This window comes from Neofelis nebulosa, chromosome 10 (genome assembly GCF_028018385.1).
Source record: "Neofelis nebulosa isolate mNeoNeb1 chromosome 10, mNeoNeb1.pri, whole genome shotgun sequence".
NCBI lineage: Eukaryota > Metazoa > Chordata > Mammalia > Carnivora > Felidae > Neofelis > Neofelis nebulosa.
In genome coordinates, this window is record NC_080791.1 from 66,403,022 (window position 1) to 66,425,499 (window position 22,478).

At 36.9% G+C, this 22,478-nt stretch overlaps 1 protein-coding gene across 4 annotated transcripts in view; it reads right to left on the minus strand.

The window, feature by feature from the left end:
• SBF2 (SET binding factor 2) overlaps nt 1-22,478 on the minus strand; it is a 484,561-nt gene that overhangs the window by 18,067 nt on the left and 444,016 nt on the right. For 2 of the 4 annotated variants that reach the window (XM_058688206.1, XM_058688208.1), the window contains 4 exons: nt 18,307-18,491; nt 14,338-14,514; nt 12,207-12,308; nt 11,325-11,510 (listed from right to left, as the gene is read on the minus strand). In XM_058688206.1, coding sequence (XP_058544189.1) covers nt 11,325-11,510; nt 12,207-12,308; nt 14,338-14,514; nt 18,307-18,491 — 650 coding nt within the window. Of the gene's footprint in view, nt 1-11,324; nt 11,511-12,206; nt 12,309-14,337; nt 14,515-18,306; nt 18,492-19,828; nt 19,904-22,478 lie in introns of all 4 variants that reach the window. The other 2 variants (XM_058688205.1, XM_058688209.1) reach the window with 2 other exon arrangements.

Consider the following 22,478-nt stretch of genomic DNA (forward strand, 5'->3'; position numbering starts at 1 on the left):
CCCCAATAGCCATTGTGCACATGACAGAGAGGGGGTGACTCAGGTTGTGGATGGTAGGACAGAAGCAGGGGACAAGCCCGAGATAGAACTTGGTTCCCCTCCATTTGAGTCTCAGGGAGGAGAAATATTCAATGTGCTCAGGGAGAGTGAGCTCCAAGAACAACTTTGCCCCAACAGACATTGGAATACACTTTGTTACTCACAGGGGAAGAAGAGTTCAGGGCTATTTCTACAGACCCAGTCCATAATAGATTCTAAAAACTTTAAAAAATCTTTTTATTAAACAAAGCGCCAAATAACAAAACATTTCTCTCAATAACTATTTTCCATAGAAACCACTTGCCTCATATATGTATCTTTCCTTGATTATTCTGATACTTAATATGCTTAAGTATGTAATTTTGAAGACCCACTTATGAGGTAAAGTAGGATGGAAATGATAATGAATATGACCTTACGTTGAACTTACAGGCATTTCAGGGAGATCATATGCTAGGACTAGAAGCAAAACTCTACAAGTGGAAAAATACTTTCACAGCCCACTGTACTGAGTGACTGGCCTCACCACAAATCCCAGACCCTACAATTATGTTAGAAAGGTTAGACACTTCTCAAGGACCCTGGCACTCACCCTGCTTGAACTGGAATTGGTGCTTAGATAGCATCATCGTGATGGTGCTTGGGGCACTATGCTTGTGCCTGTATGTGCCACAAGGGCACCTGCAGTTGCTAACTGCTTGGGGTTGAAAAACAATCTGCCCCCAAACTGAGGTTAATTATCAGGTTTACTGGAAGTAGAAAAGAAGAGGTAGAACAACTTTTTTTCTTTCTCTTTTTCTTTTCCTCTTTAGCAACAGTTTAAGAAATAAGCATGTGAGGATTTCTTCAATGGGAAAAAAGATTCAGATTGACCTGAATGCTGGATTGATTAATACTTAGATAACCACATCTGGAATCTGACATTAAGAAACACAGGAAAAATGTCTATTTAGATCCTCTGTCCATGTTTTGTTTTGTTTTGTTTTGTTTTTTAATCATTGAGTTATAGGAGTTCTTTATATATTGTGGGTATTAACCCCTTATCAGATATATAATTTGCAAATATCATCTCCCATTCAGTAGTCTGTCGTTTCATTTTGATGGTTTGCTTCATTGTGTGGAAGCTTTTTGGTTCAGTGTAGTCCCATGTGTTTATTTTTGCTTTTGCTTCCCTTGCCTTTGGAGTCAGATCCATAAATACATCGCTAAGACTGATGTCAAGGAGCATACTGCCCATGTTTTCTTCTAGGAATTTTATAGTTTCAGTCCTTACATTCAAGTCTTTAATCCATTTTGAGTTAATTTTTGTGTATGGTGTAAGACAGTGGTCTCGTGTCATTCTTTTGCATGTAGTTGTCCAGTTTTTCCATTTGTTGAAAACTGTCCTCTCTCCACTTTATGTTCTTGGCTGCTTTGTTGTAAATTAATTGTCCATATATGTGTGGGTTTATTTCTGGGCTCTCAATTCTCTCTTCTAAAATGTCTTTTTACCATAATGAGAAATGAAGACTTGATTATATTCACATGGCAAAATCTGGTGCTTAGATTTCCAGTAAAAAAGAAAAATTATACTTTCTCTATTTAGTCCTATCTTCCAGAGACTCAGTTTGCCCAGTTCACTGGCTTTTTTTCCCCTCCTTGTCAATGTGACATCTAGACTCTTCCACTGTAAAATTCTACAGTAGTCTCCAAAAAGCACAATCCATGTGCTTCCTTCTCTCTGTTAAGTATTGTTTTAGTAGAAGAAATAGGGTTAGGTCAAAGAGATCTCATCTAAGGACTTAAGATATGGGGAATAAGTGAGAGATTAGAGGTTTGTTAGCCAGGAGACTTTTTTTAACAGCTTTAATGAGGTATAATTGATGTACAATAAGCTGCACATATTTAAAGTGTACAATTTGATAAGTTTTGACGTATCTATACACCCTGAAATCATCAGCACAATTAAGATAATGAATATATCATTCGTAACTCCTAAAAGCTGCCTTGGGCTCCCTTTGCCTCTTCCTGGACACTTTCTTCAAGCAAACATTGATTTGCTTTTTGTCACTATAGATTAATTTACATTTACTAGAGCTTTATATAAATGGAATCATAAGTATGAACTCTTTTTTTGTCTGTCTTCTTTCACTAAGCATAATTCTTTGAGATGCAGACATGTTGGGTTATCAGTAGTTAATTTCTTTCTATAGTTAGATAGTATTCCATTGTATGGATATACCACCATTTGTTCATTCATAGCTGTGGATGGGCATTAAGTTGCTTCTGGATTTCTGGTTGTTATCTATAAAGCTGCTATGAATAGTTATGTATAAGCCTTTGTATGGGCAAAAACTCTCATTCTCTTGCATAACTGCCTAGGGATGGAATGCCGAATCACATGGTAGGTACAGGTATGTTTAACTTTTTAAAAAATGTCCAAACTATTTTCCCAAATGGTGGTACAATTCTGTATTCCCTCCAGCAGTGTTAGAGAGTTCTGGTTCCTTCACATCTTCATCTACGCTTGAGGTAGTCAGTTTAAAATTTTTTATCCATTAAAATAGGTATGTAGTGGTATTTCGCTGTGATTTTAATTTGCATTTCCTAATGACAAATGATGTCAGGTATATTCTCATGTGTTTATCTGCCATCTGTACCTCTTGGTAAAGTCATTAAAAATATTTTGCCTACAAAAAAATAGGTTGGTTGTTTTCTTATTACTGAGTTTGAAGAATTTTTGAATTATTCTGGACATAAGTCCTCTAAGCAGGTACATAATGTGCAAATATTTTCTCTCTCTCTGATTTGTCTTTTCATTTTATTAACAGTAATTTTTGAAGAACAAAATTTTAAATTTTAACTAGGTCTAACCTTTCAATTTGTTCTTTTATAAATCATGCTTTTGGTGTTGAATGTTAAGATACCTTGCCTAACCCAAGGTCACAAAAATTCTTCCTATATTTTCTTTTAGAAATTGTATAATATTAGGTCTTACATTTAGGTCTATGACCCCTTTTGAATTAATTTTTATACTGTTACTAGGTTTGGATCAAAGTTAAATTTTTTTCTTTTTTTGCATATGGGACTCCAATTGTCTGGCAGTGTTGGCTGAAAAAACTATCCTTTCTCTACCGATTGCTTTGCACCTTCATTGAAAATCAGTTGTCTGCATATCATATATGTGTGGGACTATTTCTGGACTCTCTTCCTTTCCATTGACCTATCTATCTTTACATCAATTATCACACAGTCTTGACTACAGTAGCTTTATAATAAAATCACATAGTGCAAGTCTTCCAATTTTGTTCTTTTTCAAATTTGTTTTGGCTATTCTAGATTCTTTGCATTTCCATATGGATTTTAGAATGAGCTTGCCAATTTCTACAAAATAGCCTTCTGGGAGTTTGATTGTGATTGCACTGAATCTTTAGATCAATTTGTGGAGATTGACATTTCAACAATATTGAGTCTTCTGAGCAAGAGGTATCTCTTGCTTTGGTTAGGCCTTTAATTTCTCTCAGTAAGGTTTTGTAGTTTTCAGTGTCTAGGTCTTTAACTTATTTTGTTAGATTTCTTTTACGTTCTTTGATACTATTGTAAAGGTAATAATTTTTACATTTCAATTTTCCAATGATTCATTGTTAGTCTGTGGAAATAGTAGTGAGTTTTGTATATTGATCATGTGTTCTGTAGCCTTGCCAGATTCACTTATTCTACTAGCTTTTTCTTTTTTTTTTTTTGTAGATTCCATAGACAACTGTTGTTTGTGAAAAAAGATAATTTCACTTTTCTAATGTGGATGTCTTTATTATTATTATTATTATTATTATTATTATTTTCTTGCCTTATTGCATGGCTAGGATCTTTATTTAGTACAATGTTGAATAGAAGTGGTAAAGCAGACATCCACATCTTATTACTGATCTTAGGGGAAAAACATTTAGTCTTTCACTAGTAAATATGATGTTAGCTGTAGGTTTCAAAAAAATACTATTTATAGTTTGAGAAAGTTCTCTTCTATTCCTAGTTTCCTGAACATTTTTACAGAAATGGGTTATGTTCTGTCAAATGGTTGTTTGAGTCTATTGGTTTTGACCATATGGTTTTTCTTTTTTAGTTTCTTAATATGGTGAATTATAGCGATTGATTTCAAATGTGAAACCAACTGTGCATTCCTGGGGTAAGTGCCACCTGGCCATGGTATATTATCTTTTATTTATTAAAATTTTTTTTTATGTTTTATTTTTTTATATTTGAGAAAGAGAGACAGAGACAGAGAACGAGCAGGGGAGGGTCAGAGAGATGGAGACAGAATCTGAAGCAGGCTCCAGGCTCCAAGCTGTCAGCACAGAGCCTGATGTGAGGCTGGAAACTTGCAGTGAGATTGTGACCTAAGCCAAAGTCGGACACTTAACCAACTGAGCCACCCAGTTGCCCCTATTATGTTTAAATATTTTGTTGGATTAGATGTGCTAAAATTTGTTTAGAAAATTTGCATGTGTGATCATCAAATGTGTGATCATCACAGATACTGGTCTATAGTTTTCTTTTGTTGGCTTTGTCAGGCCAGGGTAATGCTGGTTTCATAGACTGAGTTGAGAAGTATTACCTTTGTTTCAATTTTCTGGAAGAGTTTTTGTAGAATTTCTATTATTTCTTCCTTAAATACTTGGTAGAATTGACCAGGGAATCCACCTGGGTCTGAAGTTTGCAGTGTGGAAAGATTTTTAACTACAATTTCAATTTTCTTAACAGACATAGACTTATTCAAATTATGTATTCCTCCTTGAGTGAGTGTGGGAGTTTGTGTCTTTCAAGGAATCTGCCCATTTAATCTAAACTGTTTATTTTATTGGTGTAAAAATGTTCATAATATTCCTTTACCGTGCTTTTCATATCTGTAGACTCTGTAGTGATGTCATCTTTCTCATTTCTTTTAAAAATTTTTTTTTAACATTTATTTATTTTTTAGAGAGTGAGAGCATGAGTGGGGGGAGGAGCAGGGGCAGGGTACACAGAATCCAAAGCAGGCTCCAGGCTCTGAGCTGTCAGCACAGAGCCCAACACAGGGCTTGAACTCATGGACTGTGGGATCATGACCTGAGCCAAAGTTGGACGCTCAACCAACTGAGCCACCCAGGTGCCCCTCTCATTTCTAATATTGATATTTTGTGTCTTTCTTTGATCAGTCTCGCTAGAAGTTTATCAATTCTATTGATCTTTTCAAAGAACAGCATTTGGATTCAGTATTTTATTCTTTCCTGTTGGCCACAAGATTTTTGGAGCCTAAAGGCAAATCTGCTTCAAATGAATTTAGCCTTATTATAATATGCAGAATTGGAAATGATAGGCATCTCAGTCTATAAATTAATTCTATATGAGCATTTCCCCAAATATGCTGATGAGTAGAGTTTAGGCCTTTGTCAGGCATCATCTGGATTCTGTTGTCCAAAATAATTTTGTATTTATCTTGATGAAAGACAAAAATATACAGATTTAAAAGACAAAGCTATGTGAGGTATTTTAGTTTTGTTTTCCATTACGGAGTGAAACTTGCCAATTTCACTTATTTATAAGAAGAGAATATGAAATGGAATTTGGAGAAACATGAATTTATAGGGTCTTATATTTTGCCCATGTGCCATTAAGTACTTTATAAAATTTAAAGGCCCATAAAATAAGCTATGACTCAAATCCCAGGAAAGATCAACATTTTGGGAATAAAATATAGTAGGTCAACACTGGATTTTACTTTCAAGATTTAGAAATGTTAAGCTACAAGAGACCCTATATAGGATGGTGTCAACATTGGAAAAACTGTGGGTATGGTAGATACACCCTAGAAAAACCAGCAACTAATGTTAGTTTTTGTTATTTCAAGATTAAGATTTAACAAACATTAACTGTGCAGTTTCTACTGTACAAATGATTTTACGTAAGATTTATAATCCTTCTGGGGTGCCTGGGTGTCTCAGTCAGTTAAACGTCTGACCGGCTCAGGTCATGATCTCACAGTTTGTGGGTTCAAGTCCTGCATTGGGCTCTGTGTTGACAATTCAGAGACTGGAGCCTGCTTCAGATTCTTTGTCTCCCTCTCTCTCTGCCCCTCCCCCACTTATGCTCTGTCTCTCTCTGTCTCTCTCTCTCAAAAATAAACATTAAAAAAAAATGATTTGTAATCCATCTGATAGCTATGCCTATCCATGTATCTATCTAGAAACCAAAGCACAGAGAGGTTGAAAAATTTGTTAAAGATCAAAAATTAGTAAGACTGATACATAAACTCAGTTTATGGGCTCAAAATATTAACAACTTTAATACAAAATTGGCTTGTTATAAAACAGCTTGGATTGTGTCAGTTTCTGCCAGTTTTCAGATGAATGAGGAGCAGGCAGACACCAGAAACTTTGAATATGCCATTAATCCACTAACTGCAGTCATTTTGTCAATATTAATGGATAAATTTTATAGTCATGAAACTGTTTGGGGGCAGCCTAGCTCCTTACACATGTGCTCACAAGGAAAGTTCATATCTTCAAAAGGCAAATAGTTTTTCTCTTTGGAACAGGACTTGGCATAGTGCTGGCATATGGTAACTGTGAAGACAACCATCTCTTACAGCCAGACCAGAGTGAGTCAATTTACGATTTGAATAAACTTCAAAAGCAAAGGTGTAACTAGTATTTGTTTTTCTCAAACAACAGGTCCTCAAACAATAAGTTCTAAGTTCTCAAAGATTTACTCTAATGTTGAAGTAGAGAAGATGCTTTCCTATACTCCATGTTTTCGTTTATATCATACAGGTTTGTTCCTCTGGTATTGTATTTTAAAAATAAATTTTAGGTAAAAATTTCATTTTTATATTTTGGATGTATTTCTTTTTGAATTTGGTTCAACTATTTTAAGAAAAGGAAGCATCCTGTAATGATATCATTTGAACTAAGCCAATTTCTTTTAGAAGCAACAAAAAATTTGCCAGATGTTGCTATTATGAAACAGTGATCTAGCATTTTAATTCATCTGACACCTGGATATACTGGCATAAACAATGGCTTTTTATATGATGAGGCAGTTCTAATTTAAGATCAGTACTTCATCTGTTTTCTTTGTAACTCTATTAGTACTAATGGACAAGTCTAGGCAAATTTCCATAGACTGCCTTTTGGCATTCGGCATGTTAGAAATGGTTAATAAGCAGTGAACACATTCCACCTGGGAGTTTCGCTTGCTGCTGCGCAATTTTGCACTTTTTTTTTCTTTTAAATGTTGTTGGGCCTGGCTCTGTTTTGTGTCCCCGAGAGACTGAGGACAGCAGTAATTCGAATTGTCTGGCAAAAGCCAGAGTCATGTAAAGCACTAGTGTTCACTTGAAAGGTATTCAAAGAAGGCGTTTTCTAATGCCTAAAACTAGTATGTAGGAGATGATGAAACACTACCTTATAATTAAGTCAGCAAGAGTCAGAGCACTATTTGTTAACTATAGTCTTCTTAGTCTTCTGTTTTTGAATGAATAAACAATCCCTTTTCAGCACAAAGTAATTTGCTTCACCAAAGCTGATACCTATCATAGTCAAGCATCCTTTAAATACTGCAATTAAGGTCATATGCTCGCTTTGCCATGACTTGCCTGCACTCAGGATATTATGTGTGAGGGTACTAAGGCAAATGAGAGTTCAGGAAAATTTTTAAAAATTCATATTTTAATTAAAAACATCTTAACGTGATACAACCAGATTTTTTTTTTTAATTTTTTTTTCAACGTTTTTTATTTATTTTTGGGACAGAGAGAGACAGAGCATGAACGGGGGAGGGGCAGAGAGAGAGAGAGACACAGAATCGGAAACAGGCTCCAGGCTCCGAGCCATCAGCCCAGAGCCTGACGCGGGGCTCGAACTCACGGACCGCGAGATCGTGACCTGGCTGAAGTCGGACGCTTAACCGACTGCGCCACCCAGGCGCCCCAATACAACCAGATTTGAATGACTACTAAAGGGGTCTTTAGACCCTGAACAATATTATTTTCTACAGTTTGTGAAGCATTCACCTACAAATAAGTGAACTTTCATCAAAGTTCAATTTATATAGAACATTTGAATTTTGACTCGTTATTTAAAATGAAAAGTTGCTAGAAATACACCTCAAGTTGTTTTATATAACTTAACATTACATAGTTTTAGCATCTATTATAATGTATTCTGAAGACAACGGGAATATAATTCCTACTTCATTTTAGTTTATGTTAAGTTACTTTGTTTACATCACTTAAGAGGTACTCACAAAATACAGGTTACTTTCAAACATTCTAGACTATTCACACTCCTACACACCACCAACAATAAAATATAAGCATTACATTTCAAGTAATTATTACTATACTTGGGATACAATAATGTTTTCATTTTCAAGGACAGTATGTCTTCCATGAGAACCTCTCATTTCTTACTGATTGTGAGTGGATTCTTTAGCTGACTCTAATGCTTAGGTATGCAGAGTTCTGCAAGTTGAACATGGATATTTAACATATGTAATAGTGCATTTAACTTAAGCAAATACAGCCATACAAACTCAGCCCCCTGCAACTCTCCCTTAATTAAAGGAAAGGAAGTTTTAAAAGGTAAAAAACTAAAAGGAGGTAGGGAGAATGAGAGGGGAGACAGTAGCAGGTCAAGAAAATTCAGCACATTTGTGAATGATGAAAACAGAAGGAAGGACAGCAGTAAATGACAGAAGATGAGAAGCTACACTGGGATGCCTGTAGGATGACAATGATTTGAGAAGGCAACAGCTTGCCCTGTAAATCCAGAAAGGCCCAGGGCTCAGAGGCCCCCAAGTGCTGAGTAACATATATAGGGGTGAGATGAGAGCCCAAAATGAGGACTAGATTTAAGTTTATAGAGGAGGTGGTGAGATCTCCAGGGTCCTTTCCTACCCCAGGCAGTAATGTGATTGTCTCCTTGAAAGCAAGAGATTAGAGGTTTGTCCTCTGGAAAAACCAAACTTGATGAGCTCTGGGCTTGGGAACAGCAGGCACAACTGGGTTGGTGACAAGGCTTGAAGTTGAAAATAACATGGAAAAAGAAAAAATCTGCACACTCAAAAGGGATCTCCCTGGACCCATTTCTTGCCTATTTCTAAGAATCAGGCAGTCAGGCTTATAAGTATTCTCTGGGTACCAGACAGACAAATTTTTCTCTGGAGAAACCACATAGCTGCTGTTTTCTTTTTCTGGAACTCCAGTTAACTGAGATGTTGGACTTCCTAATTAAAATTTTGTTTCTTAGGTTCATTGAAGTATAATTTACATATAACAAAATTTCCATATTTTCAGCATATAGGCTGATTGATTGATTTTGGTCACTGTACACATCTGTGTAGTCACCACCACAATTAAGACAGAATAGTTCCCTCATCCTAAAAAGTTTGCTTATGCCCTTCCATCGTTCTTGACCACTGGTCCCAAGAAACCATTGATCTGTTTTCCGTCACTGCAGTTTTGCCTTTTGTAGAATTTTCTATAAATTAAATCATATAATGTGTAGTTGCTCTTACCTGCCTCCCCATACCTCTGTCAGTTATACTGAGAAATAACTGACATACATCACCGCATAAGCTGAAGGTATACACCCTAGTGCATTTGCTAAGTGATATAAGAAGGCAATGAGCAAGATAATAAGAAGTACTGTCATGAAGAACTCATATGCTTTCACCTATCTAGATGTGAGAAAAAAGATGCTTGCTCCCTCCCTTGGTCTCAGTTAAGCTTTCTGTTTCAGAGACAATGGGGCTCCAAATGTCTTCCTCATCTATCTGCCAAAAGGAGTATGAAATAAAAAGACTAATATTAAAATAGTAAACAAATATATCATTTGCTGCAAAGATTTAAAATGTAAGCTCAACCTGGTCACCAGCTTCTCCAGATGCTGCTTGGACAGAATTAATTGAAATTATTCAATAGATCTTTTCTTTAAGAAGCCGATTAGAGCAATCAAAAACAACCACCAGAGTGTGTATGTGGGGGGTAGGATCAGGGGGATGGAAAGTTGCAGCTAATGGGTATGGAGTTTTTTTTGGAGTGATAAAATGTTCTAGAATTGATTGTGGCAATTACACAAATCCGTGAATATACTAAAAACTATTGAACTATACATTTTAAATAAATGAAAAATTATGTAGTGAATTAAAAGAGCTGATCAAATTATTAATAGACTAAAAAACCAAACCAAAACAAAACCCATATACCAGCTTGGCCTCTTAAAAACTGAGAATAAACTGACAGTTGATGGGGTGGGGGTGGGAGGAAGGGGAGGGTGGGTGATGGGCATTGAGGAGGGCACCTGTTGGGATGAGCACTAGGTGTTGTATGGAAACCAATTTCACAATAAATTTCAAATTAAGAAAAAATAATAAATGAATACAAACTAAAAAAAAAAAAAAAAAAGAAGACTTAGTTCCAGTTTTGGTTCCTAAAAACATTTCCACCTTTCCTTCCAATAGGTACCTGAGGCCAATCATTCCAAGGAAGCTCACTGTTCTGACACATATGTTTGATATGCCAGAACCCATTCATTTTGTGGTGCAGATGAAACAAAGCTGGAAATGTCAGTCCTGCTTTTCCTAGGCCAATTTAGCAAAGCCAGTGCCAGGCAATTCTCAAGCCCAATCCTGATTAAGGCCCCATTAGGGAGTTTATATCTTATGTGCATGAGATGAAGGCAGGAGGGAGCCTAAAGCATTCACACCTCCCCCATTCCCCTGCTCCTGCTGGGTTGGACTGGATTATATACCTGTGTTTCTGTCTGGTCCTTTGATTAGCCTTGAGTAGGTCACTGAGTAGAACCGAGCCAGGGTTCTCAACCTCATAGGCTTGCCTGATTGGGCCCGGATTCTTTCTCTAGGGGCTGGCTCTACCTTCTATATTCCTAGGCACAAGCTAAAGTCCTCTCAAACTGGGAAGACCATTTGTTGCATTTCAGGCTCTGCCATTACCTAGAGATTTTTGCTGTTCTACCATAGGTCAAACCTTTCTGGACAACAAACCCAAGTTTGTTCCTCTTCTTGGGAGATGATAATTTAGAGTGCTGGCCACTTCACATGGGGGCCAGCCTAATAGCCAACTCAGTTATCCTAATTTCAGAAACCAACTAGTTCTCTTCTTTTCTATTACCAGCAATCCACTGCTAAGATTTCAGCAGGTCCATCAGAGTCATGACATGAGGATACCTGGCACAGCACTGCAATGGCTCGATAAATGCTAGTTCTTTTCTTTCCTTCATATCAAGTCAATTTAAGCTTGCTCTACTTACCTGGTGTACACAGTCTAAGAACTGCAGGAATATGGGAGTAAAACCACTACCCTGACAGTTGAGAGTCAAGCTGCTCCGCTGACTAAATTTATGACCAAAAGAGAGCCACTCTTTTTCGACCAACATCCGGAAGCCTTCAAGTGTCCTATAAAAGGGATCACTGAGTAACTGAACCAAGGATGTCACCTAGGGCACAAGCAGGATGGATACTTCATTACTTTCAGTCCTGAAAAAATTTTGTTAGTAAGACAAGCAAAGTCACCTCAACAGCAAATTTGTTCACTAACTGCTCCACAACAGCCAATCAAATTAATTCTGCAAACTTTCCAGCAAAAACTAAAACTCAGATTCATTTTGGCTACATGTTTTCTTTCAGAAATTATGATTTTAATCTTTAGCTGGCCAGTCTGCTGACTGCAGCCCTCTCCTAGGTTAATTAATAAGGCCAGAGTATCAGTTCAAACCTACATCTACCTTTTGACAGGTATAGATTAATGTCTTACTGTAGTTTATATTTATACTTTTCCTTTTCATGTGGAGTGGGTAAAGGAGGGGCTTATTGAAAGCCAGGGAAAGGGCTGATAAAACCCAGGAAGGATGGTCCATGTCCTACCCTCTGATCAAGTGCTCCATTTGTATGCTCACATGGTGTATCTCTCATGTGGGAGCCTGATGCCCTGAGCTGGAGCTCCAGGCTATGTTGTGCTGGGAAGCTCAGGACTCAGAGCTTTCTCATGGATACTAGGTGTTTTTAACACAGGACTTTCTCTGTCCATAATTACATTAGTCATTATACAAAAGATTCATCTGCAGAACTTAAAACAACTGAATTTGAATACAAATATAAAACTAAGTATCTGAAAATATGTTTTAAGAGTTTACTTGTGCAGTGATGTCCCAGCCTTCCTCCAAACAGACCAAAACTGAGGAACCATTCTCAAGTACTTCTGATATAACCACAGCCAGCTGCATTATCCTGTGAAGCTAAGAGATAAGAAAGGAGGCCACAATTAGACCAGGCACTTTCTGAGCACCAAGAACACACAGACTCATTATCAACCTTAGATAACAAAAACAAGTTAGGGATAAAGTATTTGGACAAAAGAACCATGTAAGTTTTAAATGCTTTAAGTTCTTTGTCAAAATCAAGATGAAACAATGACATAATTTAAAAGCAGACACATTTAAAAATAATGTGTTCAAATGATATATCATGAAATAAACTGACCTTACATGATCTCCTCAAAGTAGAAGAGTTATATAATTCCATAGAGTGGAAAAGAGAGATTCTATAAGTGGCCCTACCAAAACAGTTACTGGATGTAAAATTTGTTTTTCTATGATGTAGTCAGTTCTATTTCAGATACTCTTAATTTTTCTGTAATTAGATAGGATGGTTGCACAACTCTGAATATACTAAAAAGCACTGAACTGTACACTTCACAGGGTTGAATTTTATGATAAACGAATTTTGTATTTTAAGAAAGACACTCTTGTTTGTATTGTGTATTAAGTGGGAAGAAGACTCAGATTTGTGCTCAGCTTTTTAAGCCAAGCCAACTGACTCAAAGTCCCTAATGAACAATTATGCTGTGAATAGAGCATAGAGATTCAAAACCAAATGTATATTGTAGTTTAAAACTATATTTTAAGTATCACTTGATGTAATTTGTAGATGAATCCAACTTTCAACTAACATAAAACAAAATTAACTCCCCCATATTTTAAACAGAGCTAGGCTATTTTAAACCCAGGAACAAGGCACATGTCCTCTCCAGCAATGGGAAGCTCCTCACTGTTCCTGTAACATAGCCTGAATTCTCTTGGGCTTAGCATTTGCTCTAAGTTAACTTTTAAAATGCCAATATCCCAAGTGGGGCAGTATTTTCCACTGTTTTTAGTCACGAACTTCTGGTATGAATCTACTTTGGAGTAAGAAGCAGAACAAAGAATGTACCAGAAGCACAGATAGGTTGAGTGGTGGGAAGTTTGGGGCTGGTGCTCATAGCTTAGGGACAGAAGGGAGTTTTGATCAGCTCCTTCCATGAGTACTCAAAGTATCTAGATTTATAGCTAATTGTATATATGGCTTTTTTTTTTTTTTAATAGTTTAAGTATCTTGAGAATAGTCACTGCCCTGGGTACTCCCATCATTTCTTGGCTTATGGAAAACAACTCTTTTTCCTCCCTAAGAGAGGCAGGAGGCTTGGAGGCAGATGGGAACAGAGATCAGAGGGGCTGGGAACTCCTACAGGGGGCAAAGGAATAATGGATATAGCATCAATGGTTTAAAAACAAGGCTGAAGGGTATATTGCAGAGATGCTTTGGCCAAATGTCTGCGTCAGTGTCTAAAACATGCATGTCATAAATACCTTTCTTATGTGGTTTGGAAGAAATGTGGGTTATGTGTGCTGGGATACCTATTTCTCCTTAATTTCTCAATAAGAGTTTAATTAAAAACATCCCAAGTTTGACTTAGCTGAACAAGGGATATGTGTTTTTTTCCTAAACTTTAGGTAGGCTTTGGGGCATCCAATATGACTCTGGTGGATGGTTTGAGGGTGAATCTAAAATCTACAGACAAGGAAAAGGCAGAGACACATGGAAGGTGAGAAAGTAAGAGGGAAAGGCTCTTGGAATCATCTAGAAATCAAATTGTGTCCCTGGATCCTTACTCTGCTGACAAAAGAGCAGAAGTCCTATAAATATTTGTTGATTAAATTTGCTGCATATCAAAAAGTTTCCATCTAACAATAAAGATCTCCTCCTTAGCATCCTGCGAAGATTAAATTTTCAACTAGAAGAGATTGAAAACCCAGGGATGAAGAATTCTATCCTCTCATCTTCTATATCACATGTTTCCTGGAACTGAAAAACCTTTATGGAGTGTGTACAATAAGGAGAGAATGTCAGGTAATAGGGAAACACAATACTTTTTTCTCAAATATCAATTCTGTATATCCACTTGAACCTCTTTCCTTGAGTTATAAGACACACTGCTCTAGACATTACCTGCGGGAACCACTCAGAATCTCCCAGGGCTTTCAGGAAGGTCACTTCTGAGTCAGTAGGGATGGTGCTTGGAACACAAGCCCTCATCAATTTTTTAAAACTGGCTTTTACTTGTCGGATGTCATGAAATTCAACAGGAACAAACTCACAATTTAAAGCAAATTCTAACTTGAAGTTCTGTGGGTGAAGATGCATAGAATTAGGCATATGAAGTGCTATAGGTAAAAGAGCACTGTTTTTAATGTCAATACTTGATGATGTACAGTTAGTTGAGGCCAAGTTGCTATAGAGGTTGCAGAGGTCAAGAAAGTCAATCCTGTGGCTAATGTGTCAGTGTTACTGGAAAGAGCCATTCAGTAAGGTCTTGTGGTTTGACTTGGCTTGCTGTCATTCTGAGAATTTGGAGAGACTACTGGTAGGCTGGAACCTGCTGGAACTTATAACACCAAATATAAGCCAATTATAAGGCCATGAACCTGGAGTCTAAAGAGGAACCAATGACACGTGGACAGCATGATTAATCCAAAACTAAGTCTTCCAAGATATACACTGTAATGAAAAGGTAATATACTGTTGGTTTCAGAACTCTACAAATTGAAGTTTGTGGACATACACATATTTGTTTCTTATTATGTAAGTAAAACATAGTCATTGTAAAAGTGAAAAAAAGTAGAGATAAACATTGAGAAGGCAATAAAAATCATCATCTCACTGCCCTAACACTATTAACATTGTAGTACTCTTTTAAAGTGAATATACAAAATTTTATATGTAGTAAAATCTGAAAGGCTTTCTGACTTTTAGCTTTGGGACAATATTTTTTTTCACACAATATGACACATGTATCAATATATATTTATTTGAATACTTTTATCATTTATATCTTTAATCCATATGGAATTTATTTCATGTGTGGTTGCATTTGTAATTTATAAATGCTAAATTGATGGCCCTTTGATCTATTTTGTTTTGGTAATCTTGTTGCTTAGTTCTGAGGATTTAAAAACTCTCAACCTTCTCATGCCAAAAAATGAGTTAGTTTTCTCAGACTCTTTGCACTTTCTTCACATTCTGCCCAAATAACTCTATTGTATTATTTTTCTTATTTTTTAATGTTTATTTATCTTAGAGAGAGAGAGTGCTTTTCTATTAGTTTTTTTAAAAACTTATAATAGATAGTTTACTTTCCAGGAGAACCAGGTTCCTTTCAATTTCTCAACTATACATGAGGTAGGTATGCTTATCTTATAAACCAGAAACTATCAACCATAGTGTTGACACACATTAGGTCATAACGAACTTGTTACTAAGTATAAGGTATTAAAGTATATAAACTGAAAAAGGTAAATAAGGGCAATTCAAGTTTATTTAGAATAAGCCACTCTCTACTTCCTTGCGTTTCTATATGTCTCCTTTGTGGGGAGAAGAAAGTATCAGGTTGCAACTAGACGGCACTAGGCTATCCAGAATGTGGCACATGTCAGACAGGTAAGGACTACACTCTATAGATACAATTCAATAAATAAAAAGAAAAACTTGAATGGAATATACAAAAATCCTAATTACTACTGTGCCAGGATGGTGGAATTATGTATATATGTATGTATGCATATATATATTAAAGTTTATTTATTTTGAGAGAGAGAGAGAGAGAGTGAGCGAGTGGAGGAGGGACAGAGAGGGAAATAGAGGATCTGAATCAGGCTCCATGCTGACAGCAGAGAGCCTGAAGTGGGGCTCGAACTCACAAACTATAAGATCATGATGCTTAACCAACTAAGCCACCCATGTGCCCCTGTGGAATTGTTTTTAAAATATAATACTTTACTGATAAAAGAAAGAGAGAAAAGAAGAGAGACAAATAGAATGATAGCAAGAAAGAAAGAGAGAAAGATAGTAAATAAAGGCATGAAGGCAGAAAGAAAGAAAAAGAAAGAAGGAAGGAGGAAGATGGGTGGCGTGTAGGGGGAGGGAAGGGAGGAAGGGAGAAAAAGGAGCATGAGTCCCAAGGACTCAGTCTTTCTTACTCATATATACATGATCATCCAGCTAAACTGAGGACTGATGTGCAAAGGCAATGGCAGAGGCGAGAACTGAGGAGACAAACCTTGGAAAGTGATTCAGGTCATGAATAAGTGCTGTGCTGAAGTGTGGGAAGTCTGTGCTCTGGGAAAGACACTGGTGCCAAAGAGGCTGTACAGGCAACCCTGGATTACTGTTGAAAAGTGTTCCAACTATTTTCTGGATATAAAGTTATCTGCTGTATCAGAAGACACATGTGCATACCTAACAATTGAGCACTATACCCAGCAGTTTCATGCCCTCTCCCCTAAAGGTTGTGACTAAGTGATTGCAGCAGTCCTGGCAGTGGGAGGGGAGCTAGCAAAGCCAGCTTGCCATAGAAGAGATGACGCAGTCATTGGCATCTTGAAAACCGAGCATGTGGGATCCTGCTCACAGCCTCTGCTCCACAGTTCAACTGAAGGTCTGTCTCTATTGCCCAGTGCTGACTGAAGCACTGGGCTAAACTTTGAGGGGATTTCTGAATTAACAAATACTTTTATTTCCCACAAACCTATCAGTAGTAATGAAATCTATTTTGTAATGTGTGAATTGCAAAAACAAACCCAAGGAAGTGCTGCTTTTAGAGGTAGAGACTATCTTTACAATTTATAGGACCTGAGCATAGTGAAGCTCTGTAGCACAATCACGTAAAAGTAAGATAGGGGCACCTGGGTGGCTCAGTCGGTTGAGCGTCCGACTTCAGCTCAGGTCACGATCTCACGATCCGGGAGTTCGAGCCCCGCGTCGGGCTCTGGGCTGATGGCTCAGAGCCTGGAGCCTGCTTCGGATTCTGTGTCTCCCTCTCTCTCTGCCCCTCCCCCGTTCATGCTCTGTCTCTCTCTGTCTCAAAAATAAATAAACGTTAAAAAAAAAAAAATTTAAAAAAAAAAGTAAGAAAAGGGGCACCTAGGCGGCTCAGTCAGTTAAGTGTCTGAGTCTTCATTTTGGCTCAGGTCATTATTTCACGGTTCGTGAGGTTGGACTCTAGGCTGACAGTGCAGAGCCTGCTTGGGATTCTCTCTCTCTCTCTCTCTCTGCCCCTCCCCTGCTCTCTCTCTCTCTCTCTCTCAAAATAAATAAACATTTAAAAAACCAAAGTAAGAATAAAGTTGATTAGGGCTTCTAATATTTTGAAATTTCTGATATGTCTTAGGACATGTGTGTCTAACCTTGCAAAGTTAAAAAAAAATTAACTTAGAAAACAATCTTGGCCTTCCCTTGTCTCCATATGCAGGGCCACAGCTTTCTTTTGTTCACTTTTCTACCTTCCTGTAGCTTTCTTTATCAATAGGGATCTATTTTGTCAGGGGCACAGATTTCTATGGAAGCTGAACAAGACAATGGAAAAACACAGCCCGAATAAGCCTTATTTCTTTTTTGTATGTACACTTCCTAAGATTCCTGATGTTTATGCTGATTTTTTCATGATTATGTGTAAGTATATTTTCGTGGCTAATAAATATGCAGATATGCATATGTATCTCGATATAAGTATATGCAGATATACATACATATGTATGAGCTAAAATTTTTTTTGAGATTGATTATTAACTCCAGATTAAGAATCTATGCTGTAGGGGCGCCTGGGTGGCTTGGTCAGTTAAGCGGCCGACTTCAGCTCAGGTCATGATCTCGCGGTCCGTGAGTTCGAGCCCCGCGTCGGGCTCTGTGCTGACCGCTCAGAGCCTGGAGCCTGATTCAGATTCTTTGTCTCCCTCTCTCTCTGCCCCTCCCCTGTTCACGCTCTGTCTCTCTCTGTCTCAAAAATAAATAAACGCTAAAAAAATTAAAAAAAAAAAGAATCTATGCTGTAAAATGAAATTTCTAGGAAAGCTGTTTGAGGTAAGTTTTATAGACTGCCTTTGTGTATCCATAAAGTTTCTAAGTGAGAAAAAGAAATCTTACCCTTAGTTGCGACTTTTCACCAAATATATAAAGGGCCGTTTGGCGTTTCAAGAGCTGGTTTTGCAGGTAGGTGCTGTTGCTAAAGGAGGCCGAGTGGTCCCTGCCTGCCAGCCGGGCGCCAACATCAATGAAAGATGTTGGAGAGCTGATGAGGCGAGTGCTAGAGCGAAGACTTGCCCAAACACCTTCACAAAAGCCAAAATAATGGAGTGAGATAACCTGATGTGGGAATGCCACTGAATAGGGAAAAAGATGTATGCTCTGTAGGGACAATTTTAGAGGTAATAGCAAGTTAATTCACCTAAGTAATCATGGATCATATTGGTCATTTGTTGTTTACTTTTGCAAATATAAGCATTATTCAATACAGCATTTCCAAATCACACAATCTTAGGGTTGGAGGGAGCTAACAAGTCACCCAAGTCAATCCCATTTTTTGTATTTTGATGTAAAGTCAGTATTTATAAGTAAATGCTGAGATCACAAATAGAAAGAGTGCACGGACACTGGGAAACAAAAAATGCGGGCAGAAGGAAACAATGTGAAAACATGGAGTGACTCAGTTTCTCAGGGTTTCATGAAAGAAGTAAGGAACACTCTTCTGCTTTAGTCAGTCAATGCAACAAGGAATCTAGATTAAGTAATAAATTAGAACTTTACTATACCTACTAAAATCTGAGGCTGGATCTAGAATATTTGTGTGTCATGCCCAAATGACATAATTTTAAATTAGTAAAGATAGATTCTAGTCTTTTTGTCCCAGTATCCGTGAAAAATAGAAGTTATAAATTTAGTAATGTGCACTTCACTGATATGTAGGAGGCTTTATTTAAAATTTACAGTCAAAAGCAGATGTCTTCTAAGGGAAAGGCCAAAGCTAATTTACTAGAAGAATCTCATGTTATAAATGGACCTTCATTATATTAATTAGAAAAATTGCATTTCTACTAAATATTCAATATTCAAACACAAAGGCAAATATTAAGCCTCAAACTTGACCAGCACTGTAGTACCTTCAAAATAACAGAGCCCCTTATAAATGCTCATAGACTATGGCGCTCATGCTGGTGATAGGGTCATTGGGGTATAGGACACTATCACTGCTTGTCTATAGTGGGGTTCCTTCTCTAGACTTAGACTCTTTGAGAAGCTTTAATATTTGCCAAATCAAGTCATGTTTCTAGGGGACTGAAAGTCACCATAATAATGCCTGTCTCATCTGCTTCTTTCTTTATAAGCATTTATAGGGGCAGGAGACCAGTTCCCAAGAGAAGGTTTTGTTTAATGGATTTGTTTTTCAGATTTTTGCTTAACATGAATGAATCTTTCTATATAACTTATAAGCTTGTCTTAGATATTATGGCAAGTGTTTATAAATGGAATCACAGAGCAAATTCAGAATGTGGATAAAAATAAAGGACATAATTTGACAAACAAATGTGAAAAAGGTTACTTGTAACAAATATGCTTCCAGATGAAGATGGTTCAAAGGAGTGACACATTAGGACAGATAATACAGTACCTTGATTATGGATTCTTCCCTTAGTTGAAGATTTGGGGTTTGACTGAATAAAACATTTATCTCTGTACCCATGCACTGGTAAGTAAGATTAAAGACAGAAGGAGGAATGAAATGTAGATAGCAGCAAACATCAGAGCAAATTGAGTAAGAGAAGAATAGGTTATTTAATTTTTGAACTTGAGTTAACATAGGGGGAAAATGTAAATATAATAAAAGTAGAAACTGCAATTAACAAATAAAAAGCTGCACAGTCACACAAAATAGATGAACTGAGCGCCTGTTAAATGAAATTTCAGCACCTGATTATTAGTATTATAAGCACAATGAAATGGACAGCACAGCAGAGCGCCACTAACAAATTATACCAAATGGAACACGCTTTTGAAGATTGTCATTTGGCAAGAAACAAATTTATATAATAAAATTAAGGAATTTAGAAGGGGGTAAATGTTAGGAATGCATTGGCCCTAGTATTTAAGGAGGCTGATTTATTGGCAAATGCTATGTGTTGTACAACACGTCTGTTCTTTGAGCAAGGTTATCACATCAGGAATGAAGCTCTAGTAACCATTTGGAATAACTAAGGGCATATTTTTGCAGTAAAGCATCAAGCATTGCCACACTATCTTCTTTTTTTCTTGTCATTTTGAAATTACATTTATTTTTAATACAGTTATGAGAAACAAAAATTCATGATCCTGTGACAATACCCAATGCCACTAAAAAATACAGCTTGTGATGACTGAAGTCACGACTCCTCCTAAAATCCCTACTTGCACCAAAATGATAGGCAGTATTAGAGATAACACTTTTGTAATTTGAGTAATATTGTTTTTTCCCGACAGAAAAAAAGTGCTTTGTGAGTAAGGCAAACTTAGCCTGGTAGTAACAAAAGCGATGAACAGTGGGTTACAGTTAATGACATTATTTCCTGAGCAAAGGAACTGCTCAAGTCAATTAAGGAAAATGACTCTGTATTTATTCAGGATTGAAAACTTTAACAACAGTATTATTAAGCTATATATTGCAAAGCTGCATATGACATAATTTGATAATAGAAAAATCATTAGCAGCATTATTTCATTTCTGTCTCACTTCTCTGGAAGCAGAAAATGAAGGGCAATAATGGCTTTAGTGGCCAAAGGAATTCAGAAAGTTAAGGGTTGTGAAGGTGCTGGCTGACTGCACACAGGGAATTCTATTGCAAGACAGAACAAAGACCATGGGACAACATGGTAAAAGCACAAGGCTTCCTGTGTGCTGCCCACCTGCTCTCCTTTCTGCTAAGGTTTTGAGCTTCCCGATTGGAATATGGGACACTAAATACTTATAGTGAAGTTTTAGTGGTTGGTTCCTGATTCTGAGATACTGTTCCCTGAACATATACCACTTTTGCATGTTAGTCTCTCTACCTGGAACTACTTTTCACATTTCTTTACCTGACAAATTCCTTATCCCTTAAGATCCAGGAACAATGTGAATTCCTAGGAAGTGCATTCTTCACTGTCCCCAGACTTGTAGAGAGCTCTACTTGAACTGTGATCACATTGCATTGTGATTATTAGCACATTTTATTCTACTAGATTTTGCGATCCAAAGGGTAGGGCCCTAATCATATTTATTCTTGTATCCATGCTGAAAGCCTAATTTATAGGTATTAAACACATTTGTTGATTATTTTCTTTTTGAAAATTGATACATTATGAGCTGTTGTGGTCCTGCTAGTATATCTTCAACTCTGATTATCTGCCCTGATTATTTGCTCTGATTAATAATATAATTATTATTATAGAGGCTCATTAATGAAAAACTGCCAAGTATTTATCACATAGCAGAAAATCAGCAATAAGAAAATGGGCTGTATGGACATGGGGCCAGCAGAGGGCTTTGAGAACTGTAATCCAATGGGACATTACGCTAGTGCTTTGGTGGTAAGGTCTACTTAGCTTCTTGAGTGTTTCCTAGGTGTCAAATACTTGTTCTGACCATGTACTACTGGCTTGGAGTCAGGTTTTTTCCCAAGCTGTAGGGTCCCCCTTAATGGTTTTAGTAATCACTTTACTAGATCAAGTTGGTATTTTCAAAAAAGTGAGATTAGAATTTGAAAATACTATGTGCACTGCATGTGGTATAGATACTGTTTCATGAAACTTTTGTTTTAGTATATATACATTTTGCCCCGTGACAGTATTACCTGATATAATACTTATATACTGTAATATAATATAAAATGTATTTTTAACTATGATCATGATCAAAAAAGTTTGTTAGTTATTGGCCTAGACCTAGAGCATATTTACCTTCTATCTTCTTGCCCTAGGCCTATGTAGAGCAACCTGGCTTAAGGCAATTTAAATGCAAATGTACACTTTTCTCCTACTTCAGTAGAGTATTAGGCAAGTATAACTAATAACAACAACAATAATCATGGAACTAACGTTTACTGAGTTCCTATTATGAACCAGTTACAAAAGCTAAGTGCTTTACAGATATTTCACTTATTCCTCATACTCTAAAGCTAATACTATTTATTATCTGCACTTTACAGATGAGGACCCTGAGCATTAAGAGGTTTCCTAAATTGCTTAATACCACACATTAAGTGGTAGTGCTATAGTTTGAATTTGAATGTAAGTGTTTTGTCATGTAA